The sequence below is a fragment of the Sturnus vulgaris genome, chromosome 13 (genome assembly GCF_052056855.1).
Source record: "Sturnus vulgaris isolate bStuVul1 chromosome 13, bStuVul1.hap1, whole genome shotgun sequence".
Taxonomy (NCBI): Eukaryota; Metazoa; Chordata; class Aves; order Passeriformes; family Sturnidae; genus Sturnus; species Sturnus vulgaris.
This window is the reverse complement of record NC_142255.1, coordinates 19,419,414-19,446,790: the sequence shown is the minus strand read 5'-3', so window position 1 is coordinate 19,446,790 and position 27,377 is coordinate 19,419,414. Positions and strand designations below refer to the sequence as shown.

The 27,377-nt window shown below is 44.3% G+C and overlaps 2 protein-coding genes and 1 long non-coding RNA gene across 20 annotated transcripts in view; 1 reads left to right on the top strand and 2 right to left on the bottom strand.

Moving 5' to 3' along the window:
* Positions 1–391: 391 nt before the first annotated feature.
* C13H15orf61 (chromosome 13 C15orf61 homolog) lies at positions 392–3,336 on the bottom strand. The gene is made up of 2 exons (XM_014874551.2): positions 2,948–3,336; positions 392–1,023 (listed from the first exon to the last, which is right to left on the bottom strand). The coding sequence occupies exons 1-2, from the start codon at positions 3,300–3,302 to the stop codon at positions 896–898; spliced, it is 483 nt and encodes a 160-aa protein (XP_014730037.1). The 5' UTR covers positions 3,303–3,336; the 3' UTR covers positions 392–895.
* On the top strand, positions 2,922–7,594 carry LOC148222287 (uncharacterized). The gene is made up of 2 exons (XR_015806597.1): positions 2,922–3,062; positions 4,587–7,594. It is a non-coding gene; the product is annotated as an uncharacterized LOC148222287 (long non-coding RNA).
* IQCH (IQ motif containing H) overlaps positions 5,031–27,377 on the bottom strand; it is a 53,923-nt gene continuing 31,576 nt past the window's right edge. For 17 of the 18 annotated variants that reach the window (XM_088172711.1, XM_088172708.1, XM_088172715.1 and 14 more), the window contains 7 exons: positions 20,423–20,543; positions 19,160–19,446; positions 13,720–13,887; positions 11,321–11,446; positions 10,689–10,750; positions 8,580–8,688; positions 5,031–7,397 (listed from right to left, as the gene is read on the bottom strand). In XM_088172711.1, coding sequence (XP_088028837.1) covers positions 7,296–7,397; positions 8,580–8,688; positions 10,689–10,750; positions 11,321–11,446; positions 13,720–13,887; positions 19,160–19,446; positions 20,423–20,543 — 975 coding nt within the window. In that variant the 3' untranslated portion in view covers positions 5,031–7,295. Of the gene's footprint in view, positions 7,398–7,594; positions 8,689–10,688; positions 10,751–11,320; positions 11,447–13,719; positions 13,888–19,159; positions 19,447–20,422; positions 20,544–27,377 lie in introns of those variants that run through there. The other variant, XM_088172716.1, reaches the window with a different exon arrangement.

Sequence of the window (27,377 nt, the reverse complement as noted above, 5' to 3'; positions counted from 1 at the left end):
TGCTGGCACTAAATCCCAGCACCAGCCAGAGATCCTGCACAGGTACTCCTGTTTCCATTAATTCCAGATTTCCACTATCCAAATAGTTCCCCAAAAGGGTTTTTTTTTTTTTTTTTGCCCAGGTTTCCAACTGATATAAAGTCATTTTGTTTGTGCATGAAGTTGTGCTTGGTGACAGGTGCAGAAATCAGTTATTCTGCATCCAAAAAACTGAGATATTCTTGTAGTATTCTTCTCATTGTCCTCATTAATTAAAAATACCAGCAATTTGTGAATTAGCACAGGGGACTGTATCTTCTACATCACTCTTGTACTTACCTGTAAAGCAATCAAAAGAAAGAGAACCACACACATCTGGAGCTCGAGAATTGCAAAAGACAAAAGCATCAAATATATTTTGGATATTTTATTTAAATACCATTTCAAGAAATGCCATACAGCCATTTTGCACTTTTTTTTAGGGTGGGTTTGTTTTTTTTTTCCCCCCCAAAGGCTCTTCCAGGTGACTGTGAGTGCTCAGATTAATTCACAGTTCCAGCACTGGCAGTTAATTCATTATGAAATATCCAGGCAGGATCTACACCTGAGCAGCTTTATCTTTTCAGGGACATTCTGAAATGTTTCCTTGCCCACAGGCAACCATTCAGTTCTCTCAGCTGATAAATTCATCTCTTTAAACCATCACAAGTTTGTCCAGCACCACCAGTCCCTGACTTCCTGCCTTACCCTCAGAAATTCTAATCCTTCAGCTTCACAGGACTCTGCAAAAATCAATCTCTCACAACCAAAAAGTGCACGCAGCTCCCTAAACCGGCACACACGGTGCAAAAACCCGATTTTTTTTTTTTTTTTTTAGTTGTTTTTAGTCAAAGGCAGCAGAGGACAGGAGCCGAGCTCAGTACATGGCTCCTTCATCTTCTTTATTGAGAAAATAAACAGTGACTGGGCCGTGGCTGGTGTGAACAGTCTCTGTGACACGGGCAAAGAACCACGAGCCCATTCCATACAGCAACGTGGGCATGCCTGAGGAGAGAGAAAAAACCATTTACACACACACAGAGAGCCAGGGAAACACAAACTGCAAATCCAGACGAGTCCAAAGCGAAATCAGAGGGAAAACGTTCCTGCAAAAGCTGCCTTGGATGGATTTTGTCTTTATTGAAGTGCAGCAAGGAGTGTTTAACACCTTTCCTGTTGGCACAAGGCAGGAAGCAGCAATTATTGAGAAAAAGAAAGCAGGAGGAGAACAGCACGAAAGAAATGAAACGTTGCCATGTACACGTCATTTCTACCGATTAAAAGATTAAAAATATATCTATTTCTATCTCCAAATATTAAACCCAAACTCCCTCAACATCCACTCAAAGTTATTGGAGTCTATGTCAGAGAAATTTAAAAAATAGGCAGGGAATTCATAGATGAAAATGAAGTGGGGAAAATCAGATCAGCAGTCAAAACTATCAATTCCAACAGGGCAAAAAGTTTATATATATATCTATATCTGTATATCTATATTTAAAGTAACACGTTTTAGCCCTGCCAATTTATCCATCTATTACAGACAATATTCTATTTATTACAGAGGGAAAACCAGAGGTGGATTCAGGCCCTGAACTCAGAAACACCAAATTTAACATGCTGGAAGCTAAGTGCTTAAAAGTTGGGTTCTGGGGGAAATAAATTGGCTTTTAAATCATGTTTTCCAGTCATTTAAATATGAAACATGAAGGGTAGGTGTGAGAAAAACAAAGGTGTGACTGGGTGGAGAGAAAATCAGATTTTAAAGGTACTATTAAGAAATAAGTCTTTTGTGATTGTATTTTCTCACTGTGTCATTCTGGAAAGATCAGAAAATTAAGAGCAGCACACAAGTTTTGAAAAAAAAAAAGTCACTGAAGACTTGTGAAGAAAAGGAAATTCAAACAATCAAATATGAAAATAAAGAATGTATGAAATATTACGGCACTGTCATTGCTGGCATTCAAATAAGCTTTGGATCTGCAGCCAAAATTTTGAAATAATTACTTCAAAACTTAACTTTATCTACTTTTATACTAATAAAGTACTGATAAAGCGTTTTTATTATAAGGATTTCTATCCCAGCAGCCTGGCCATTCCTGCATCAGCCACTGCTGAAACAGAGTTTCACTTCAGAACTGCTCAGAGGACAAAAGTTCATCCAGGGCGCCCGATTTCCGCTGGAAAATCCCAAATTAAAGGCGTGAGCAGCTTAAATCCCAAGTGTGTGCTGAGTGCCTGTCACAGCATCCCTGCCAGGAACCTTTTACAGCTCGGGAATTCCTGAGCTGGGCAAAAAGAGAGAGGGGGAAAGGAGAGAACGAGAAGGGGAAAGAGAAATAGAGGTGGAAAGGAGAGAAATAGAGGGAGAAAGAGAGGGAGAAAGGAGGGAAAGAGAGGGGAAAAGAGAGAGAAGGGAAAGGAGAGAAAGAGAGGAGGAAATAGAGAAATAGAAGTGGAAAGGAGAGAAATAGAGGGAGAAAGAGAAAGAGAAAAAGAGAGGGGGAAGAGAGGGGAAAGGAGAGAAAAGGAGAGGAAAGGGAAGAGAGGAGGAAAGAGAAATAGGAGAGAAAGAGAGGTGGAAAGGAGCGAAAGAAAGGGGGAAAGAGAAAGAGAAAGAGAAAGAGAAAGAGAAAGAGAAAGAGAAAGAGAAAGAGAAAGAGAAAGAGAAAGAGGTGAAGAGGGGAAAGGAGAGAGAGGAGGAAAGAGTGAAATAGAAGGAAAAGGAGAGAAAGAGGGGGAAGAGAAAGAGAGAAAGAGAGGGGAAAGAGAGAGAGAGGGGAAAGGAGAGAGAGGGAAGAGAGGAACAGGAGGAAAGGAGGAGAAAGTGAGGAGGAAAGGGAACGAAAAGGAGACAGAGAGGGCTCGGAGCGGAGCTGCGGGCCCCGGGCCTCGCCGCCCCTCAGGCCGCCCCTCAGGCCGGACTCACCGGCGTTGAGCACCTTGAGGGCGGTGAAGAAGGCGTCCTGCAGCGCCAGGTCCTGCGGGGCAGCACGGGAGCAGTGGTACTTGATGAAGGGGAAGCAGCCGGTGCGCAGGACCAGGTAATTGGCGCCGTCCACGGGCCAGTTGAAGTACGAGAGGCCGAACTGGTCGTTGAGCACCGCGCTGTACTTGACGCAGAACGAGGTCCAGTGGGGCAGGCGGCGCTGCCGCAGGTGCTGGCTCAGCACCTCGGAGGCGGCGGGACGGGCCGGGCCCGGGCCCCGCCACAGCAGCAGCGCCACGGCCGCGCCGTGCAGCCCCCTCAGCACGGCCCGCAGCCGCCACAGCACGGCCCGCATCCCCCGGGGAACCGCCACCGCACCGCGCCTGCGCCAACCGGGGGCGGGAACCCAGAGAGGACTGAGGGCACCGACAGGGAAAGGGAAAGGAGAGGGACAGGGGCCCGGGAATGGAGAGGGAAAGGAGAGGGACAGGAGAGGGAAAGGAGAGGGACTGGGGCCCGGGAATGGAGAGGGAAAGGAGAGGGACAGGGGCCCGGGAATGGAGAGCGGACCGAGAGGGAATGGAGAGGGCCAGGGGCCCGGGAATGGAGAGGGCACCGAGAGGGAATGGAGAGGGACAGCGGCCTGGGAATGGAGAGGGGACGGAGAGGGAATAGAGAGGGACAGGGGCCCGGGAATGGAGAGGGGACCGAGAGGGAACCGAGAGCGGACAGAGAGGGCACGGAGAGGGAAAGGAGTGGGGACGGAGAAGGACAGCGGCCTGGGAATGGAGAGGGGACGGAGAGGGAATAGAGAGGGACAGCGGCCTGGGAATGGAAAAGAAACAGAGCGGGACAGCGGCCCGGGAATGGAGAGGGAACAGAGTGGGAATGGAGAGGGAATGGCCCTGGGAACAGAGAGGGAACAGAACAGGGTCGGAGAGGGAACAGAGCGGGAATGGAGAGGGAACAGAGAGGGACAGCGGCCTGGGATTGAGGGAATGGCCCTGGGAGCAGAACGGGATTAGGGAAGGAATGGCCCCGGGAACGGAGCGGGACAGCGGCCCGGGAATGGCCCCCGAAACCGAGCAGGAATGGCCCGGGAAGGGAAAGGGAATGGAGAGGGAACGGCCTCGAGAACAGAGCGGAACAGGGGCCCGGGAATTGCCCCGGGAATGGAGCGGGAATCACCGCCCGGTCTGCGCCCCTCGGTTCGGGAATGACACTGAGGGGCTGGAGCGTGTCCAGGGAAGGGAACGGAGCTGGGAACGAGCTGGAGAATTCCTGAGGGAGCTGGAAAGGGGCTCAGCTTCGGGAAAAGGAGGCTCAGGAGGGACCTTGTGGCTCTGCACAACTCCCTGACAGGAGGGGACAGCCGGGGGGATTTGGGATCTTATCCCAGGGAACAGGGACAGGAGGAGAACATCGTCTAAAGCTGCACCAGGGGAGGCTGAGGTTGGACATTGGGAAGAATTTCTTCCCAGAAAGGCGGATTAGACATTGGAGCTGCCCAGGGAGGTTTGGAGTGCCCATCCCTGGAGGTGTCCAAGGAATTCCTGGCTGTGGCACTCAGTGCTCTGGGCTGGGGGACAAGGTGGGGATCGGGCACAGCTTGGACTCGATGACTTTTTGGCTTTTCCAGCCTCGGTGATCCTGGGATTCCATGACAGACACAGCGAGGCTGCGCTGGAGCTGCGGGGATGGACACCCTGAGCCCTGCGGGCAGCGAGGCAGGAGTGGGAGCGTCACCAAAAAATGGACAACCGCATCAAAAACTGGATAATCACATCAGAAAATGGATAATCACATCAGAAAATGGACAATCACATCAGAAAATGGACAATCACATTTTTGGAAAGGTTTTGTTGACACCCACGTGCTCAGGGAGCAGCTGCAGCTCAGCAGAGTTGATCCAGCTGCCTTGGGTTTACCTGGCAGACCTCCCTAAAAATCTTCAAGTGTCACATCCCTTCAAAGAAATATTTTTAAATCACAGCCTATATTCCATTTTTCTTAGTAAAAGCTAAGGTTTTGAACCAGTTAACATTCTGTGTGGGGTGGGGGAAGACAAGAAAACTGAGAAATGTTTCTGAAATAACTGATTTTTTTCTTTTAATAATTGCAAGCAGTATCTCGAACTCAGCAATCTTAGACCACTGAACATGCTAATTAATCAATTACTACCCAACAATGTGCCCTGTTTATTTACTGTACATGTGTGTAGAACAAGTAATTACTAACCATCACCAGCAACAAATTCCCCCTTCAAGTTCACCTCCCAATAATTAATAGAGCATACAGTTTAGCTTCAATATCTTTCTTTAGCAGTGGTAACAGTGGCTGAGGATGGAAAATCCTTGGGATCTGGTGCTGTGGTGAAGGGTTGGAATAAAGTATTGAACCTTAAGAATGATACAGTGCTGTTGCATTTCATTAATTACATTAATGAGGGTTGTCAATGACTGCAGTTCTTAATCCTTTGTTCATCAATATAACCGAGTCTGCAGCCTCAAATGAAATGCAGAGGAGTGTTCAGTGTAACAGGGGCTGCCTCACATCTACAGTGTCCCACTGTTACACGGATTTGATAGGAATTTTTAAGGATAGCCTTCAAAATCCAGGGATTTGTTGCCTTAACCTGGAGGGAAGGTGGTGAATTCTGATCTTGAGGTACTGGAAAGAGGGAGGGTGAACATTTCATTTCACAGTCTGGAAGTGGTTGTGTTGATAAACTGCTATTTTTTTTTTATTTTTTTTTTTGCCCTGTGCTGAGGGTTGTCATTCTAAATGTGGAAATGTGAGCTAAAAGCTTTTTTCTTTTTTTTTTTTTTGCTTTAATCCAGGGCTTTAAACCCAACTGCCTAAAACAGGAGACCCAGTTTCCAGCATGATCAGCTCTGTCTTTCAGGAGAATGACCTGAAGTGTCTGTGCTGCACTCAATCCTTGCTGAAACTGAACCCACCGAGTGCTGCCACTTAAACAAACATCTCCATTGCAGCTCTGACTCCTGGGGAGCACAAATCCTTTCTTTTCATTGTCTGCATCCTCTGCAGTTGCTGCCAAACCTGCTGTCCCTCAGCTCCTTCCATGAGCATTCCTCCACTCCCAATCGAGATTTTGCCCAAATCTGGCATTTTTTGGGGCATTTTCTGATGAGAAGCCACACTTGGGCCACCTTGAATCTTTTGTTTCTGTTTTCTTCCCATCCAGCTCACGTTCTGAAATTCATTCTACACTTCAACAACTCTATTACTCTTTTAATGAGTGGGAATAAATAATCCAGCAGTGTGAACAGAATTACATTCAGGACTTTTTTAACAATAATTATAATTTCATTTTAAATCTGCAGCACTGCTAAAAAAAAAAAAAAAACCACACATTTTTTTGGCACCAGCAGCATGGGAGCTGAATGTGAGAGACTGCAAAGCATTTTCAATCCTTCCATCAGCTCAAGGCTCAGAAGTGTTAGTAGTAATTAAAAACTTTTTTCTTTTCCCCCCCCTCCCCTTTAAAATACATTTCACACTTTGGCACATGCTGAGAAATCTCTCTCACCACGGGAACTTTCAGGTCACTTGTTTTCTGCAGGAACAGGTACAGTTTTCTTTTGTTAGGGTAGAACAAAGCCAGAAGGAAGTGCAGGTTTCATTTCCTCCTAGGACACTGCAGTCTATTAAGTGCCAGTGAACTAATGAGCCTCTCAGACCTTATGTTGTTCTGGCTTGGATCAAAGCTTCCTTTTCCTTAACCCTTTGGAAACCGGCTCAAGTGCAGCTAAATTCCACCTTGGGAAAAATCTCTGTGAGCTCTGAGCTATCCAAACCCAACAGCAATAAAAACCAATAAAAACCAATAAAATTTAAAATACTCCCGTGGATTTTTAGTTGAAGAGGGAATCGGCGTTTATGTAAATGTTTTCATCTGCAATCAATTAATTCTGTGATCAAAGTAAGAGAGGAAAAAAACCTCCACACACACACAAAAAAAAGATGATGCCTCATGCTGAGGGATCAAAGATTTGCTGTCAGAAAAATCGGCTGCTGATCTCGTGCAACTGCTTGGTCTCAGCATTTGTGTTAAAACCGCTTTTACCTGAGCTTTTTTCGGGAAGTAAATAATAAGATTTCGAAGCCACATGCTGAACTTCAGGAATGACATGAACAGGGAGGGACAGGAGGAGCATTAGGAGGATGCACAGGAAAGGTTGGACATTCCCCAGGCAGCGATCACAGAGATTTTTCTGTCTCACTTCATGTCCCACCAGCCCAGAAGGAAAACCAAACCTGCTCTTACAGACGAGGAACATTTCCAGAAGCGGATGCAACGAGGCACTTGAACATTTTCTGGTAACTATTCTTTCAGAGCATCTGCTTCCCAACGTTGTTCTTCTTCCCATCTCAGTTGGTTTTCTGCTGTAATTCCTAGAATTGCTTCAATATCTCGAATTGCCATCTGTAACAGATTCCAGGAATAGAAATTATTTAATTTAATGGAATCCGCAGCTGGCAGTGCCTGCCTTGAACAGGTAACAGGGTCACACAGGACAGGATGCACCAATTAAATTTAATATTACTTTGGGGACACTTGAGGGAATTATTAGTAAATATGTACAAATCCCAGGTAAATAAAAATACAATTTGTACTCCTAATTAACTAACAGGTGTTTTATTTCACATATGTTCACTCACAATGAAGAAAAGTTCTGCTTTCTATTTTTCTTCAGTGGTTGCTTTTCATTCCCTCATATTGAAAAAATGGGAATTTTTTGTTGTTGCTGTTTTTTATTCTGTAACATGTGGAAATTTAATTATGTCTTCCCCAAAATCTGTCATTTCACACTCTACTTGCAAACCTAGTCGGGGCGGAAAGAATCTGCTATAAATTATGTGACACGACTGAAAATGCAAATCTAACACAGACACAAAACACACCCAGAAAGTTTTTATAAAAAAAGTTAAAGGTGATGCAGCTCAGCAAAAGGAATCCCAGTGGGGGAACCGAGCAATTCTCTGGAATCAAAAAACAAAAAGCTTTGGAAGGAAGGTTTGGATTCCTGATTGCTTCCCTGGCTCCTGGGACAGCGAGGAGGGGAAACCTCCCCGGCCTGAGCTTTGTCCTCCCCATCCAGGGATGGGCAGAGCCAAAGAGCCGAGAAAAACGGGAACAAAATCCACGTGGGAAATCGAGGCATTGGCAACAAACGGTTTAGTGGCCGCCTGCTCGAAAAAGAAAATCAGTGTTAACAATCCAAGCAGTTACTACCGACTGAGAAATTTGTTTCTAATTTAAGATTCTTACCTTGATGGCGTGCCTTTAAAATAAAGCAGGCAATTGTGACAGAAGCGTGTGAGGCAGTGCCAACAGCTCCTTTGCTCTTCCAAAGGACACTCGGGAGCATTAGATTATAAATAATTTCACTCTCAAGGATGTCTCTCTTTTCAAAGAAAAAGTTTCAAACTTCAAATTTAACTAACGGGTTCCGTGGGAGACCGACTCCGCTGACCCAGACACTGTAAAGCACCCACAGGCAGCGATAAAAAAGGGATGGTTTAGCACTTGTTTATGATCCAGCATGAGGTATTTGCAGGCCTTGTACAGAAATTAACCGGGATCGTTAGTTAATTAACACCTCACCTTAAAATTGGTCTCGCCTTGCATATTAGGTGCTGATATTTCTTGATGGATGATGAAGAGATGGTGAGCAAAGGTCAGGAGGACCCCCTGGAGATCGTCTCCGATTGTTCTGTTAATGATATCCAAACAAATGAGTTTACCAATGATTCCCTTCACATGCTTAAAAACAATCGCCCTCTCATTTGTGCCTGCCTGGTGCTGGAGTTTAATGAGCATTTTCAATCTCTCACGAGGTGAAAATCTTCAGGGAGATTTGAAAGATGAGGCTCCATTTTAACTTGTCAACGGAAAGGATTTGTGTAATAAATAATTTTTATTAATCAACTGAGCAGAAGTAAGCAGAGAGGTTTCAGCTACTCCAAGTAAAAGGTGGCAGCTGAGGAAGGAGTGAGGCAGCAGAACACTCGAAACACCCACATCAGTTGGGGAAAAAAAAAAAACTGTTGCTCCTGCCTAAAATTTGGGAAAGAAATTTCAGCAGGATCAACATTTTTCTTAAGATTGTTGCAGCTTTTGAGGCTTTGGTTTCTCAGTGATCCACAAAGATTCCCCACACCTTAAGGAACAGGGGATTGCACTGGGGAATGATGTGCCTCGTGTACTAGAATCGACCACAGGTCTCTGATGGAATAAAATGAATAATTCTCAGAGATGTTTCGGGGATTTCAGTTATTCTATAAGCTCCAACTTGTACAATCTTGAAAATATTTCCCAATTAAGGTTATGAAATTGCACTGAAGACGTGATGGCAGACAAGAGGAATCCTCTTTGCTGCAAGTTGAGTTTATTTCTTCTTGTCCTACTAGTAAAAAATCGGAATTTTTCCTTCCTGCAGAGGCTTTTTCTGTGCTGGGGGATGGTTAGCAGACCCCACTTGTGCCCTTGAAGCTTTTCCATGTCAGTCACGAGCTCGAAATATTTCCATTGCAGGATTTCTTCCAGCACCTCCCAGGATTGTGGCAGCATTGGATTCACAGATCCTGCTCCCAAAAACCTCCTCGTGTTCATTACTGCTCTCTAAATGCAATTCCTTCCACCTGATTCCAACCAGAGCTAATTCCATTTCTCACATTGCTCCTTCAATTTGTGGAGGTCGTTTGGAATTCTGTCCCTGCCCTGCTCAACACTTGCAGGGCCTGAAGAAGCTGTTTTGTTATCCAATGATAATGAAATAACTGCAGCATCCCAGGAATACAGAGCAGGCTGAGAGCAGAACGCTGCAGCTCCTCACTTATTGCACCTGATTTGGGCAGGAAACTTGGGCAAGGACAATCTAAAAAAGGCATTAAATTCACCCTCCTTTGCCTCGTGGAAGTCAGCTTTGTAACAATGGGTTTGTTTTGGTTTAGGGTACATTTGGGAGGAAACTTTTGAATTTTTTTTTTTTCTTTTTAGGAAACAAATTGAAGTGGATTTTTAAAAAAAAATTGGTTTGGGAAAAGATTTTTTTGGAGAGAAGTGGAAAAAAAATTGTTTATTTAACAGGCAAAGTATTTTTCAGTATAAAAATGAATAATATTAAACAATTCCTGCCCTTCTTTTATGACTGAAATGCTTAAAGGCTCCCAAAAACTCTGCCCAAGGCCAATCCTGGGAGCAGCGAGGACATTTCTGTGAGCAGGAGGTGACACTCAGGTGTCCAGGCTGTTCATTCCCTGCCTGGCCTTTGGCAGAGCTGCTCCAGTGTCACCCCTGCACACCCAGAGTGTCCCCAGCCCTGTGTCACCCTGGTTAGGGACAATCCTCACACCATTCCCAATCTGTATCCCAGCCCTGTGTCACCCTGGGTTAGGGACAATCCTCACAATATTCCCAGTCTGTGTCCCAGCCCTGTGTCACCCTGGGTTAGGGACAATCCTCACAATATTCCCAGTCTGTGTCCCAGTGTCCCAGCTCTGTGTCACCCTGGGTTAGGGACAATCCTCACAATATTCCCAGTCTGTGTCCCAGCCCTGTGTCACCCTGGGTTAGGGACAATCCTCACAATATTCCCAGTCTGTGTCCCAGCTCTGTGTCACCCTGGTTAGGGACAATCCTCACAATATTCCCAGTCTGTGTCCCAGTGTCCCCAGCCCTGTGTCACCCTGGTTAGGGACAATCCTCACTTACACCATTCCCAGGCTGTGTCGCTTCTGGTCTTCATACAACACGAAAACCGTTCCCTGTTTTTCCTGTTAATTAAGACAAAATTGCTTAATTTATTCCTAAAACAGTGGTGGTTGTAAGAAATGTGTTACACTAAGGACACACCCAAACTAAGGAGAGCTGGTTTGAAATTGTGTGTGAGGAGTTATTGTTCAGTTTAACCAGATTATTGCTCTAACTTATTGTAGAGAATACAATAAATACAGCAGAGTCTATTCCACAGCAAATATTTGGGTTTCAAAGCAGTAAGAGGTGGTCAAAAGAATCTTTACAAATTCTCTCCTTATTATTATTAGTTATTAGTTATTTTTATCAAGAAGCAGGTTAATCCCTAAAAGTCTTACACACATTTAAACTGAAAGAAAAGCAGGAGTCTGTGGCACTTGAGGACTTGGTTTAGTGGTGAACATGGGGGTGGTGGGTTGGATGATCTTAAAAGTTTTTGTCAACCTTAACAATTCCATGATTTATGATTTACATTGCTAGACCCGGAATCCCACTCTTCTCGTTTTAGAACTGATTTTTACCACGTTCAAATTCACACACAAAATCCTGACCATCCCATTTTCTCATCTTTTCCCCCCCCCTTTTCATACCTGCAGGTCAAATCCAACCCCACGAGTTTTACAGGTGTGCAGGAGGAGGTTGTAGGAGATCCCTGAGAGGCTGGAATGCCTCAGCTGGCTGCTGGCCACAGCACACAGGGGGCTGCTTGGGGAGGGCTGCAGGAATAACACAGAATTCCTCATTTTCCACATCCATTTATATCAGAGCCCAACATCTGAATGGTAAATAAATCACTGCCTTTGCAGGGGGGATGGAGGGACAGGACAAATGGCTTCAGACTCATGGAGGGTGGGCTTAGGTGGGTGTTGGGGTGGAATTGTTCCCTCTCAGGGTGGGGAGATCTGGGATGGAATTCCCAGATTTGCTGTGGCTGCCCCTGGATCCCTGGAGTGTCCCAAGGCCAGGTTGGACATTGGGACAGTGGGAGGTGTCCCTGTCATGGCAGGGTTGGGATGGGATGAGTTTAAAGCTCCCACCCAAACCAGGCTGGGATTCTGGGATTCTGTAAATGGCTTTTTGCCAGTGAACTCAGTGTGGAGCAGCCTCCACTTGCAGGAATTCCTGTTCCTCACGGGCTCTGCAGGACACAAACAATTCCATTAAACCCCTGCATGACAAAGTCACAGAATTGCTCTCTGTGAACCACAATTTGGTATTTCCACATTTTCAGTGCTCACTGGCCAAGCCTGGCCTCGGACATTCCCAGGGAATCCAGGGGCTCTGGGCACCCTGTGCCAAGGCTTGCCCACCCTCCCAGGGAGGAATTAATTCCCCAAATCCCACCCGACCCTGCCCTCTCTCTCCCCCCTTCAGTGCTACATCAAGTTTAAGCCCTCAGCATGGCTCAGAAGAACAGAGATGTTGTTTTGAGGAGCTCTGAGCAGAGCTCTTCTAAACCAGGCCTTCCCTGGTGCTTTTTTTTCAATTCTGGACTGTTCCCTGGGAGCAGGGACACTGCACATCAAAGCCTGTAATTGACAGTATTTTCCCTAAAATGATATTTGTTTTGACATTGACTCATTTCAGTTGACATAGCTGAAATCCCGATCTAATACATCTCCGCCTGAAAATTAATCATGTTTATAATATTCTGAGAATTAATAACACCCATTGCTCAAGTCATTAACTTAAAAAAGGAGCTTCCAAAATCTGTTTCTCTGCAGTAGGGGACCACAAATAAATGAATGCTTGATAAAATAATCCAAGCAGCAGTTTAACAAGCGTAAACTTGAATGTGGCTGCAATAACACAGAACTATTGTTTAAGGGTTGGCATCAGGTTGATGAGGTGCTTATTTCAGCTACAAAGCATGCATACACATGCATAATGAACTGCAGGATGAATTATTAATGTGTTGCTTATTTAGCCTCATCTGTCTAGAAGATAATGTATCCTAACTATAATGAGTGATTGGTTTTGTACATAATTACAGGAGCAGCAGTATCTAGGAAATTTGTTCTTTCAAAGAAGGGAGTTCTAAAAATAAAATCCTCGCACAAACTCCGGGGCTGCTCAGTTTTATCAAAATCAAACCTACCAGCATGGAGAATATCTAATAAATTAAAAGGGACAGAATCATTATTAACATCATAATTTTACACAAAGTGTTTTACTTAATCATTCATTACAGATCATGTGCAGTAAAAACATTTGTCTCTTTGGTTTGTTTCTTTTTCTCTTTTCCTGGGAGACTGCAGTCTTGTAGTTAACTCTTCAAGAGATAAAAATCTCAGAAATACAGGAAGGATTAAAAATAAAGCATATAACGACAATTTATGTTAATTCTGACGGAATTTTAATTAAAAAAAAAAAAAGTTGCTACTTGATTACTTTTCATTTCTAAAACCTGGACTACTGGGACTAATCAGATCTAATTTACTTCTCTCCAACTAAAAGTGGTTGCTTGACGAGAACAATGGATCAAGAGCTCGTTAACCTCTAAATTACAGCCCCGTGACATTTTTGGAATGGTGATACATTCCCTCCTGTCTGGATGGAAAAAAAAAAAAAGGGGAGCTGTGAATCTTCTGTCAAAATATGGCAAATTGTTTTTTACCCACGTGTGGATGTACACAGACACACACACACACATTTCTTAGGGTGACTTTTCTAAAGGCTGTTCTTCCCATTTTATAGAATCCCAGAAGATTTGGGTTGGAAAGGACCTTAAAGCTCATCCCATCCCTCTCCCTGCCGTGGGCAGGGACACCTCCCACCATCCCAGGCTGGCATCCTCCAAACTGGGCACTGCCAGGGATGGGACAGCTCCACTTTAACTCTGAACTGTGCTGGAATCCCGTGACTTTATGAACCTAAAAAACCCCAAGAGCAGCAGTTTAAAGCCTGAAGGGAGCACACTCAGCTGCTCTAGAACAGATGAACTGGTGGTTCCATGGATGATTATTTTTGGGATCACACCACTGCTTACAGGTTTTGTCCCCTCGTGCTGGACCCGTTGGCTTTTGCTTCCCTTTGTCCCCAGAGGTCCTTGCAGGGGGCTGGAGCCACAATCCAGGTTTCCATCTGTCATGTACAACAGGAGCTGGGTCAGGGCCAGCTGGTCACTGTAGCAAAGGTCAAGGTCTGTTGCCCACACCTAATTAAAACAAAGAGAGGCATTCAAAGAAATTAAATAGAACAACAAGAAGAGTAAAATCCAGCAATTGTGAAGGAACATCTCTGCCCTTTTTTTGTCCTGTTTTGGCATTCCTGCTTTTGGCTTCCTGGTGCTGGGGCAGGGCTGGCAGTGATGAGGATGTGAGGAAGGAATTCCTGCCTGGGAGGGTGGGGAGGCCCTGGCACAGAGCAGCTGTGGCTGCCCCTGGATCCCTGGAAGTGTCCCAGACAGGGTTTGGAGCATCCTGGCATGGTGGGAATTTTCCCACTGGGTGGGATTGAAGGTCCCTTCCCACCCAAACCATTCTGGGATTCCACAAACCACTTCCAAGCAGGAACAGGCAGAACTCCTGTGTAACTGCAGGAAATAAAAACCTCCCAGGGAGGACTCAGGAGGCTGAGGGAAGCACCATGGATTGCTCCTGCAAGGCTCCTCCACCCCAACAACCACAACCTGGTTTTCCCAGGAGTTTTTGCCAATGAAGAAATCCCTGTGCCTCCCCTGCCATGAGCAACGCTCCCACACACCAAGGTCTGCCCTACAGAGCACCCCTTAAAACAAATCTGCCAGTGAACAACTTCCCTCAGCCCTGCCGTGGTAAATGGACTCATTATGAGGATATTAAAGGGGTCAGGCAGCCAAGGCCTCTTGGAAAACTGGAGTTAATTTCAGAATCATATGCACAGAGTAATGCCCTTTGGATAATGGGGAATAAATCACCCCAGTAACAGTTGTTAATATCTAACTGCCAAGTATCTGTTGCTGTATTAAAGATCCTATTTGTCAACTTAAATATTTCCTGCTGCACGGTCTAAAATGCAAATTGGATGCTAATGGCTGCCTTTGCTTAGTAATAGGGGAAGGTTCCCCAATTATACTACTTAATTTTCTTCAATAATTTATTGTTTATCATCACTTCTGAGAGACAGGAAGGACTTTGCTGTCCATTTCTCCTTTTCCAGCATGTGCTAACCCTTCCAATGAGCCAAACAATAATTATAAACTGTTCATATTGTGGTAGTGTTCCATTAATTTGGATAAATATTATCAGCAAATCTGTGTCAATATGTCCCAGATCTTGTCTGAGCTGGGTTTTACACTCTCAATTCAAACTCTGCCCTCAGATAAAAAGTGGCAAAGCTGCACGAGGGACTGAAAATCTTGGATATCTGAGGGCTGTTCACTGGCTCCAAGTGAAATGTTTGCTCTTAATCCAGACCCTGATATTAGACCTGACCTCAAAATCCACACCTGGAAGCTTTGCTGAGCACAAACAGAGCTGCAGGAGGCAAAAAAGCTGCACTGAAGGGCGACCATAAAAAAGGTCAAGCAAAAGCATCCCTGAGACTGAAATGAGTCCCAGAGCAAAATGCAGGGAAATGGGCTGAGGATTTACCAGCAGATAAAACATTAAAAAAGCAACCTGGCAAAGCTCAGCAGCCATCAGCAGTGGATAAATTCATTGCACCCTCCCAGGGATTCACACAAACCCTACAATGAGCACGAGTTACTCCCCAAATCCCACCTGGTCAGTGCCTACAATTACCACACGTGCAAGTGGCATTGTTCGAGTGTCAGATGGGGAGAAAAACCCATTAATTACTCGTGTGATCCATTTCAAATCACCTCAACAAAGGCCCAGCATGCCAGCCTGGCTCCAGTGCCCGCTGGCACCTGCCCAGGGGCTGCTCTGGGAAGGGCAGGAGCTCTCCTGGATTCCCCCTTGCCCAAGGAAGGGGTTGGGAAAAAGAGAGAAAAAAAGATTTTAGCACAGCGACTTTTCGTGCTGGAAATCAGGAGATTGAACAAATATTGGTTGAAGGAGTTTCTGTTTGCTTCCAGAGGGGATTAAAAGGAGTTTTTGGGTATGGTTTTATCATCTCAGACTGATCTCTGTTGAAATCCACAAATGGAAGAGTTTGGATCTAGAGGGGGGATGAAGGAAGGGGTGAATCCCCTCCCCTGCTGTAACTGCAGCAGAGAGCTCCAAAACCTCCTTAAACTTCATCTTCTCCTTAGATAAAGTCATTGCAATTTTTCCTTTTAAATTTATATTCATATAATTTATAAAATTTATATGTAAAATTTCGCACTTTCCAATACAAGCTGTGGGGAGGAGGAGGAGGAGGAGGAGGAGGAGGAGGAGGAGGAGGAGGAGGAGGAGGAAGGCAAACATGGCTGGAAGCCACATGTCCAGCTCCTCTCCTTTCATCCCTGAGCCTGGGGCTGAAGCACCCCTGTTGGAACTCAGAGCAGCCAAATGGTCACTCCTTGGTGCCAGCTGGGATCACCCCCAAGGATCGTTTTCCTGGCTCAGGGCTCTCTGAGAACACTTTGATTGTGGCCATGTCCCCCCCCTCCTGCCCTGGATGTGTCCTAGAACATCCCTAAGGTGGGGGAGAAAGGAAGGAGGATCAGATGGCACAAGATTTTCCAGCTTTATCCTAGCAGGGGATTCCCTTTTGCCATGGAAACACCAAAATGTCCTTTAAATCCCCTTTGTGCTGCTACAGAACTGGGAGAACACAGGGCCTGACCAGATAAATCATCTCCAGTAAATCAGGAGCTCTTAGGACATGACCTGTGCAAAGTTTAAAGAAAGAATGAGAAAATCCTACAGATGAACAAACATCATTATTGAGCCCATCCCCATTTTCTGACACGAACAGGGCACATGTAATTGTAAATGTCAAATCCTGACAGGATTGCATGGAAGATTAGCAGAACACAAGGAGTTTTCATGTGAAACGTGGGCATTTTCAGAATTTCTGTTCAGAAACGAAACTGAAACAGAACAGCCTAGAACTGATATTTGATTTTCAAAGGGTAGGAGGTAGAGGCAGCAGTTAAAATTTTAGATAGATTTAGGTTCAAGCTAAGCAGAAAACAGATTAGGAACCTCCAGAATCCCCCCCAGAGTTAGAAATACATTCCTGCAAGACTTGCTGGCTGTTTATCCAAGGAAATATTGACTTCCAGGGGAGCTTCCTTTGGCACACACAGCTCCAGAGCTGGCACTCTGTGGTGAAGACATCTCCAGTGAATAAAGTCACAATTATGCTGCAATTCTTTACAGCTTCCATAAAAACGCTTCGGCTTTAGAATGTAAACTTGAGAAGGGAAAGAAACATAAATTCTTAAAGAGTTACTAAATTACAGCTCGGCTCTGTCTGCTTTAACTGTTTAATCTGCAGCTGGTACCCATGGCTGCATTATTGTAAAGAGCACCCATGCTCTTTTTTTTTTTTTTTTTTAAAGAAGTGCTTGAGTGATACCGTAAAAATGCCAATTAGTAAAATATTAATGCAGCTGGGGCTGTTGGAAAGAGAGCGAGTGGTTTTTATGACTTTTCAACCCTCTCTGCACGAGGATTGATTCGGGCAGTGCTGCAGGATCTCTCCTCCAGCTGCCATCTCGTGGCTGCTGCTGGCATGGGCTGGGGCTCGCCCAAAAAAAAAAAAAAATTCCATTTTAGGCCTCTGTCCTGCTGGATACAGGGGGTGGGAGATGGTTGGTGACAACAGCGTGGCTCTCGTTGGGAAATTAAAATATTAAAAAATGTGTTCTGCTCTGTCTGGAGAGAACTTGGGACTCCGTGGGAATTGTCCAACCCCAGCAGTTGATCCTGCTGGGAAAGGCTGGGGCTGAGCAAAAGCCATGGGAAAGGTGGTTTAGGATCCTGCTTCTCCAAATTCTTCTGGAAGGAAGCTGAAGTGTTTAAATATTCCCACTCGACCCAGAGGATTTATCTGGGTGCATCTCCCAACAGTCAGCACCAGGATTTCACTCGGAGGGGCCAAGGTTTTGCTTGGAATGATCATCGTGGAAAAAAAAAAAAGTGGGAATCAGAAATGATTCACTCCAAATTATGCTTCTCCACTTCTTCCCCGAGACACTGAAAACAGCAAACAGCCTCTCCCATCTCCCTCCCCCTCAGCATCAAGGCACAGGTGCCTGGAACTGAGATGGAAAGAGATTCCTGAGGCAAAAAGGGAATTTTTTTGTGGAGCTTTCCCTGCCCCTTTGGATCTCTCTCCGTGCTCCCAGCGAGCTGTGTGACAACACACATTGTTCCTCATCCATCCTTTGCTCCTAGTGCTGCAAAGATCATTATTTTCTGTAAAAAACACACTTGGAAAGAATTCCTGAGTACCCTGCACTTCCAGGAAATGCATCTGAGCCTCCCACCCACTGCATTCAAGTGGACACTCGTGAAATAAGTGAGCAAATGGATTTCTTGTTTGCCAAAAAAATGGTGCTTTCAGGAACACAAGCCTTTGTGTGATCTCCCTCTCTCTCTCCCAAGACAGATGGCCTCATTAATTGCCTCCACATCCAGTTAAATTTAAAAACCTGTGCTTAAATAATGTTAAAGTTGTGGTACATGCTGATAAACATAGGAAATGGTAAGGTAAAAAAATCAGCTGGGAACAAGGGAAGAAAACCAAGATGGAGCAGAGAGGAATTCTAAGAAGCCACAAGAATCAATGAAGGATTTAATGTGTCCTTGTTTGTGCCAGGAAATGTCACAACCTTAATAACCCAGGAAGCATTCCTGCATTTCCATGGGTGAGAATGTCACCCCTAAATATTTTTAAAGCAAATTTCCACGGAACTTGTCCAACATGTCTTATCCAGAGTTCTGACTGCAAAGCCTGTGTACACCCATTGTGGGAGTCAAATATAAGTGGGATCTGAATGCCAGAGCTCACAAATTCTGGGAGGATGGTGAGGCCCTGGCACAGGGTGCCCAGAGAAGCTGGGGCTGCCCCTGGATCCCTGGGAATATCCAAGGCCAGGCTGGAGGGAGTTTGGAGAAAGCTGGAATAGTGGAAGGTGTTAGAATGAGATTATTTTTCAAGTTCCTTCCTACCCAAAGCATTCCATGATGATTCTGATTCTCTGGTTCAGCACAGCCACCCTGCAGTGCTGTCAGTTACCAAAAACCTCCAAGTTCCCCACAGCCCTAAAATCCAGGGATGTTCCCTTCTACAGTCAAACACATCCTAAACTCTGAGGTCCTCAGTGAAGATTCCAGCAGAAAACAATGTCAGGAGAGTGAAAAATAAGGAAATGGATCAGGTTTATATTTGATTCTGTTAGAATATCCACGGGCTTTCCTCAGCTCACCTGCCCCAGAGTTTGGAAACGGTTTGTTCCAAGGGCAAAGCTTTGTCCTGATATTTTTTTGGGGGGTTCCACAGGGAAGTTGGAATTTGTCAGTCACAGGGGGACAGGTGAGGTCACCAACCTGCTGCTCCCTCGTTTGGGGATGGGTGAAAGCCACAAAATCCACGGAGAAGTAGCCAAGCACCCCTTTGGATTTACAGGCCTCCCCGATTTTCAAGCAGAGAACTCGAAGAACGTCTGGATGCACGGAACGCTGCGGGATGGTGGTGCCAGAAGATGTGAGGGGCCCCTCAGCGTGGAGCTGATCCCCAGATGCCACCAGGGTCACCTCCCCTGTCGGCTCTATCAGCAGATCCACTGTCACGTTGCTGATGTCGGCTGAGGAGGGGAAAGCTTCGATCACTCCACCTGGAATTAGAAAGGAATTCCCTCGGGATCCAATCCACGAGTGCTGCCCTTCAGAGGGCACAGGACGGAGCTGCAGGGGGGGATTGGAGATCCAGCAAATGGAGCAGTGCAAGGGGGGAGCAGCAGAGCCAGAATCCTCCTCGATTCCTCCTTGGAATCTTTCTCCAATCTCTTGGAGGAAAAAGGAGTTGAATGAGTGACTTTTCACTCTGGGATAAATCCCAGAGCTGCCTGGGAAAACAGGAATGAATGCAGCTCCACACCAGCCCCAGAACAGCTGGGAAATGCATTGGGGGGATTTGGGGGGATATGGAAACTCCTGCTGGGAGCTCATCTTGGAGACTCCCATCCATGTAATGGTTTTAGATAAAAGTCTGCCTGTGCCATTCACCCACAAGAGGAATTTGGCACGGAAATAACAACTTCCAGCATGGTTTTCCACAGCAAAATCACCAGGAGAACTGCTTGGTATTCCGGATTTGCCTTTTCATTGCATATAATGCCATAAGCCAATTTGTTGGGATAAACTGCTGTGGAATAAAATTAGTATTAGATGTGTTAAGTGGCATCATTTAAAAAGAAAAATACCTTCAAGGCTTTGATTCATCCTTGTCTCTTCCACAAAGAAACCCCCAAAGAAATCCATGTATTAAATATTCTCACATTTACCTCACGTGCTGGAATTCCCTAAAACCTTTTCCCCAAATGTGACAGCCTTGGGTGCAGCACCCAAGGATGAAGGAGCTGCTGCTTGTGGATTCAGAATCCAGGATTAATATGGATTAAAAGCTTGCACAGGACAAATGAATGATAGAACAGTGGCCTATAATTCATTGGTAAATGAACATTTGAAGCATAATGGAGAAATAAAAGGAGATAAATATTTAAATGGGCCCAAGACTAACAAGAATATGGCAGACAATATGGCATAATTACTCCTCCTAACACTTCCCAGCGACTTTGCAGTCTTATTTACCTTGAGTAAGAAATGTTTGGAGGAATTTTTCCCATGTAGGGAATCGTTTCTCATTGACTGGCTGTACGTGCTGTGCTAAAAGGCCCGGCAGCTCCTGGGAGATCTTCACCAAAGCTAGCTCCTGCAGAAACAAATTAAATAGAACCACAAGCAATTTTACTACAGAAATGAAAACTGCTTGTGGGGTGATTAAAAACCAGGCCTCCAACAGGCACAAAAAAAAAAAAAAAAAAAAAAATGTGGTTACTGTTTACCCACAGTCAGGAAGCCTTTTTTAATTCTTCTGCTTGCTCTTCTTCCCTCCTCCTGCAAACTGTCCTTCCCTGAAAGCCAGGCCCTCCCTCAGCACAGCATCTCTTGCATTATAATTTATATCAATAATTGGATCTGGCATCTGAAAATGCCAAGTACTTGGTAACTGCTTTGGGATCAATAGCAGCAGTCAATAACTTGTACATTGCTTGTATTTTGAAGCAGCATATTGAAATAGTCACATATGCCAGCAATAGTTTTATTGGTTCTGTGCTTAAGCTCTTCTATCAACCCAAATACCCTTTAGTTAGGAAAAAAAAAACCAAAACAGGAATAATCAAGCAAAAGCATTTCTAAAGCAGGAGATATCCTTTTTAAATCTGTAAAATATCTGTAACAAACTCCCAAGTGCCTGTGTCTTTGGTGGAATTTGATTAGTCACTGCACAGCTAAAGCAGCTTTTTTTTTTTTTTTTTTTTTCCTAGTTTTAAATTCTTTATTATCACACACACACAGCCCAGCCCCATTAAATACAGCAAGTAACTGCTCTGCTTTTACTGCTCCCCAAAGTCCCAGAAGAGCAGGAGCATATAAAGTGCAAGGACCCTGACTGGATTGCTTCAGGCTCCTTTTCTTGCTGCTTCATGAGCCTCCCCCTGCTCCCCTGGGGCTCTTTCCTCTGTTTTCCATCCCCTCTCCTCAGCACCCCATAATGACCAGCCCTGCTCTGATCCTGCAATGTCCTCGGCCACAATCACTTCATCTCAGGCTCTGGAGGAACATGAGGAAACCTTATGGCTGACAGCTGATAGCAAATAAAGGATAGCAGAGAAAAATAGCAAATAAAGAAGAGCAAATAAAAAAAAAAAAAATAAAAAAAAATAAATAAAGCTGTTTTTTTTTCCGGAGCAGTGAGTTTGTAGAGATGGGTTTTTATCACGAAGCACGTGATGTAAAGTAACCAAAAATGCAAATTCCAAACGGCTTCACTGTGATTTGCCTACCAGAAGGAGGAGGATGGAGCAATGATCAGAATCACTGCGTGGTTTGGGTGGGAAAGGAAATTAAATCCCATCCAGTTCCACCCCTGCCACCCTCCCAGGCTGCTCCAAACCCCATCCAACCCTGGACACTGCCAGGGATGGGGCAGCCACAGCTTCTCTGGAAAATTGGGGAATCTGGGGTTAACTCTGCATGCAGGAGAGCTGGATAAAACCTGGTCCTGCCTGCAGCCACCTTGAGATTTCAGCAAAGGGATTTTCCAGGAATGGGGACGATTGGTGTCCCTGCCCCACATGGAATTGAGGGGAAAAAATACCTTAAAAATATTGAGGGGCTTAGATGGTGATGCTGATATGGGATATGTGGGCTCCTGTCATAGAATAAGGTGAAAAGGCTGTTCTTGACTTCAAAAATATCACAAAAAAAGGGGTTAAAAATGGTTTTAGTCAGTAGATCAATACACTAAGCAGCACGACCTCATGGCAAAAACAAAGGAGCAGGAAAAAATGTGAGATCCAAGCTCTGACTTAACCCAAAAACAAAGGAGCACAAAAAACATGAGATTCAAGCTCACAATTAACCCAAAAACAAAGGAGCACAAAAAACGTGAGATCCAAGCTCACAATTAACCCAAAAACAAAGGAGCAGAAAAAATGTGAGATCCAAACTCACAATTAACCCAAAAACAAAGGGGCACAAAAAATGTGAGATCCAAGCTCACAATTAACCCAAAAACAAAGGAGCAGAAAAAACATGAGATCCAAGCTCTGAATTAACCCAAAACCAAAGGGGCACAAAAAACATGAGATCCAAACTCACAATTAACCCAAAAACAAAGGAGCAGAAAAAATGTGAGATCCAAACTCACAATTAACCCAAAAACAAAGGAGCAGAGAAAATGTGAGCTCCAAACTCAGAATTTACCCAAGCTCAGGTCTTTACCCTGCTCATTTGCTCAGGATTTGAAGGAGGAATTTTGGTTTTGGATGGCTCAGCTGACTGGAACAGCAGAGCTGTGAGCAAATAAATATCCATTGGCCTTGTGTGGGTTTGTATTTGTGCTGAATTATTGCTGAGCCAACAAGGCACAGGCTGAGGTGGCTCATGAAAATTCCTGTGGCTTTGGAGAGAGGATGAGAACCGTGATGGATGTGCTGGAATTGCTGCCCCACAAATCAGTTCTCAGCATCTGTCACTCCCAGCTCATCCCTGAGACCTGCTGACTTGGGGTATTGAGAAGAGAAAATATATTGAGAAATAGAAAAACAAACAAAGCAAAGGGTGGGCAGTGGCTGCCTGAAAGATTTTGATAAATCACAAGGGGAAAAAAAAAAACAAAAAACCAAAACAACCCAACCAGGAATTTCTGCTGGATGTGGAGGCATTTGGGAGTGCTGTGCCCAATTTGTGTAACAATTAAACTGGGACACAACTTTGCAGAATAACAATTCTACAATTCTGAGCTGTCTCTCACTCAGAGCTGCAGGATCACACGTGGCTGTGGAAAAAAAAAAACCTCCCTAACCCGGCTGTAAAATCAGGCAGAACTTCCACGGGACTTTTTTTTTCTCTGCCTTTTCAAAGTTCTTCTTGCACATTTGAGGCGTGGCTGCTTTAGGATAATAAATCACAGAATCCTGGAGTGGTTTGGCTGGGGAAGGAATTTAAATCCCATCCCATTCCATGGGCAGGGACAAATTCCACTATCCCAGGTTCCAACCTGGACAATTCCAGGGATCCAGGGGCAGCCCCAGCACTGGTGAGTGTGAAGGATGTGAGCACCAAACCTGGCTGGAACAGAAACAAAGCAGGATTTTAAAGAAATAATCAATTCACAAGAAAATCTGACACACTTCCCTTGAGCTCCAAAGCCTTGAACAAACAACAGAGTGTTCACAGAAAGGAGTCACCCTGCAAGGATCAGCACCTGGAATTCTGGTTGGGTTTTTTTTTTTTGTTTTTTTTTTTTTTTTGCAACTGAGAAGCTCTAAAAAAAGGCAATAATCCTGATTACAGGGAGTTTTAGTAGGCAAATTCAAGCCTGGATCCAACATTCAGTCATGAAGTCAAACCTTTTAAAAGGATCAGTGCTCAGCTGGCTAATTTCATTTAAATTGGGCACTATCTCCAGCAGAGCCTACCAATGTTTTATTTCTTGATGTGGCCCCAAACAATCCGGGATCACAGGCTCGACAGAAACAGGGAGGATTTGTTCAAATCTTGCAGCTGATGTTTCTTAGCAGCAGGAAAAATGAGCAGCCCAAATATTGTTCATATCATGTAGAAATCTTTACATCTCTCCCAATTGGTTTTGCACCCTTTTCTAACAACGAAGAAGCACAAAAAAGAAAAAAAAAATTTACAGCTTTTTTTTTTTCCCCCACTAAATAAGAAATAATTTCTCACCCTTCTGCAAGATGAATTTTCAAAGGTTTGCTTAGGCAGTTGCAACAAGAAATTAGGAGCAAGCGTGGCAGATGTTGAAGGCAGTGGTAGAAAATCTGCTGGAGACAGATCAGTCAGCAAAGAAAAGCCTGTTGAGAAGAGAAATAAATAAATAGGAAGAAGAGATAGGAAGAAAGATCTGGGGAAAGAAGGAGGCAGAGCAAGATGCATAAGACCCAGGGCTTTTTAGCTAAAAATCAGACGGAAAGGAAATTATTTAGACCTTGCAAGCAAACAGAGTGAAGAAAAAAACTCCAAATTAGTAAATCCGAGAGGGGCCAGAGAGGAATAAAATCAGCAGAGAGCTCCTGAGCAATACAAAAGTGCCACAACTCTGCTGCACTCAGTGGAGCTGTGGCCATTTCTGCCATTTGGGTGGCACAGTGACAATTCCTACCATTTACAAGTCCATCCTTTCCCTTGTGATCAGTGGAGCTGGGATAACTTATTCCAGTCTGCACGGGAATTGGTCCAGGCCAGCTCGTTGTGATGTTCTCCCTGACACCAGCAACCATGGAAGGAGCCAGTGAGTGCTGCCCAAATAACTGCCATTATTTCCTAATTTTACAAATTCAACGGTTGGACACTTTTTTTTTTGCCTCGTTCAGATAGGTGCACCCTGGCCAGAAGCACAAAGTACCACAGTGAGCAGATCTAAAAAAAAAAAACAACCAGGGAATGGCTTTGGAAGCAAACTGAGCACCCTCTATCTACTTAAAGTTTGCCACTTGATTTAAAGCCCCGGCTTTTCACTGTTAACTGCAAATTTTAAAATTAAAAGAAGTGCCAATTTTGCCTTCCCCAGAGCTGGAGAAGCACGTTCAGAGCTCAGGTCCCATCATGGCAAACAGCCTTCATTACAGCCTCACACAAATGTTTTTCCTATGTAAAATTGCTTTGTAAAATATTTGCTCCATCTGCTGAAAGGAGCAAAGACAATTTTCCCTGATAGCTAATGGCCCATTTCAGCTGCCTGCCATGGAGAGGGGGATGCAGAACACAGAGCCCACGATCCTGCACTTCTCCCTGGGCTCATCCTGGCTCCGAGGCGGCCACGGGGCCGGGATTGGCCTCGCTCAAAGGGGTTTTTATTTTATTTATTTTTTGTGTTTTTTTTGTGGGGCTCAGGCACATCTGCCACGCTTCAATAAATCCCAAACACAAACCCTTCCCAGGCTCCCAGAACAAGGAGCTTGAGCTCCTTTTCAAACCTCCAAACCCTTCAAGTGCTGCTCCTTTTTTTTTATATTTTTTTTTAATTTTTTTTTTTTTCCCAACGCCACATGGGGCCCGCGGTTTCTCCGTCGCTCCCGCACGCTGAGGGTCTCAGAACACAAACGTCAAGCACTTCTTTTAATTCTAAACTCAACTCCACGCACACAAAAAAAAAAAAAAACAAACCACAAAACCCCCTGTGCCCTGGTTCCAAACCCCCCTCTCCCAACTGCTCCTTTCATTGTGCACTTTCCTATTTACCATCCATTGAAAAGCACATGTTTACATTGTGCCCTGAACTACTTCAACATCTGCTAACAGACCAATAAAAAATAAATAAACCAGGATTGTTTAGGAAGAGAGATCCTTCCTATTTCCTGCAAACGCTCCGAAGCTGGCAGCAGCAATCTGCTGCCAGATCCCTGCTCAGAAAACAATCTATGCAGGGAAATCAAAGATCAAATCTGTGCTGCCAAAAATCAGCCAGAAAAAAAAAAAAGGATCTGTAAAATGCTGTGAACTCCTCAAAGAATTCTGCTTGTTTATCCGCGGAATGTTAATTTAAGATTAGGATTATTTTATTTGTTAGTTTGCTTTCTAAGCCAGATCAATATTCCAAATTGTGTCTTTTGCAAGGTGCATCCTGCACGTTCAAGGTTCCCCACACCTTCCTTCAGAGCAAAGAAAAGAGAATTGTCACGATCTTCAAAAATCTCTCTTGGAAACAATAATCCTGTATTTATTTCAAAGGCAGCATTTGTAAGCTCAGGACATTGGGATGTTAACTCTCACACAGAATGAGATCAGGAATATTTGAAGGCATTTTCCTGTATTTCAGTGGGATTTCTGCAAGTGCATTTTCCTATATTTTAGAGAGATTTCTGCAAGTGCACAAACAATTCCGATGCCCTCAGATGAAAATTATTCTCCCAATTAATTGAGTTTTCTCCATTTCCATCTCTATAAATTTACTACACTTCTGTGACTTGCTCTCCTTTCTGCTCTGCATCTCTAAACAAAAATATTCTAACGAATGCCAAAAATGTGGTTTCAGAAAGAAAAAAAAAATACAAATCTTGTATAGAAAAACCCACAATCACTTCCCAGGAATTTTATGGAAATTGCTGTAATGCTACAGGAATTGTCAGACAAAACCTGCATTGTTTTTCACAAACAACACACACTTAAACTCCTTTTATTCCCAGAGTTGCCTATGTGTTACTTTTTGGATTTCAGCAAAACAAACATTTTTAAAATAATCCAAGCAGGCATTTTATTGGCTGCACCAACATTAAGGCATTTCAGATTTCTTTAGTGCTCTTGCTTTATCCTCTCCTTCCCCACTGTTATTGCTCCAAACTGGCACTTAAATTCAATTGATTCAAAATATTCTGGATCCATATGGCCTCAAACCCTGGAGCTGAAGTTCTGATATTGCCTCACTGCTGTTTTCTAGCATTTGCCTCTCCTCCAGTCCCCAGATGGTGGAAGTAACATTTAAACCTCCTTTTCCTCTGCCTTGTACAATAGACCTTGGCACCATTTCAACTGTTTACTCCGGTAATTAACAGCACTGATACCACAACAATTACAACTCCTACAATCTTAGCACAATAATGCTATGAATTAGTGAGAGCTAATGGCTGGAAGGTATAGTGGTTCCAGACTGCGAGATCTGTGCATTTTTCGAATAAAATAAAAGGTAGGAACAGCACGCTGGCGGTAGACAATGATTACCTAGTAATTAGTTTACACAAAGCTTCCTATTTAATGGCAAAACGCTGTAATTAACGCGTGACAGAAAATCAAAGGGTACTTTGTAAGCATATGAAAAATTAACACTGCAGGCCTATAGCTTTATGTACTGATTAGGAGCATATTAAATCAATAGGACACACAGCCCAACAGCTTGCACAGCCCCTGCTTGTGGTTCAGGGATGAGAGTCTGGGTTTCACCAAGCCCAGGGACATAATTCTGTTTTATTTCGTCTCAGATTTGCTCATCACATGCAGATGATCTTAATAAACTAAGGGTTGTTTG

Coding starts and splice junctions, on each gene's coding strand:
- C13H15orf61 (XM_014874551.2), bottom strand. CDS start 3,302: ATGCGGGCCGTGCTGTGGCGGCTGCGGGCCGTGCTGAGGGGGCTGCAC. Junction 1,024..2,947: donor CCTCAAGGTGCTCAACGCCG/GTGAGTCCGGCC, acceptor CTCTCTCCTCAG/GCATGCCCACGTTGCTGTAT.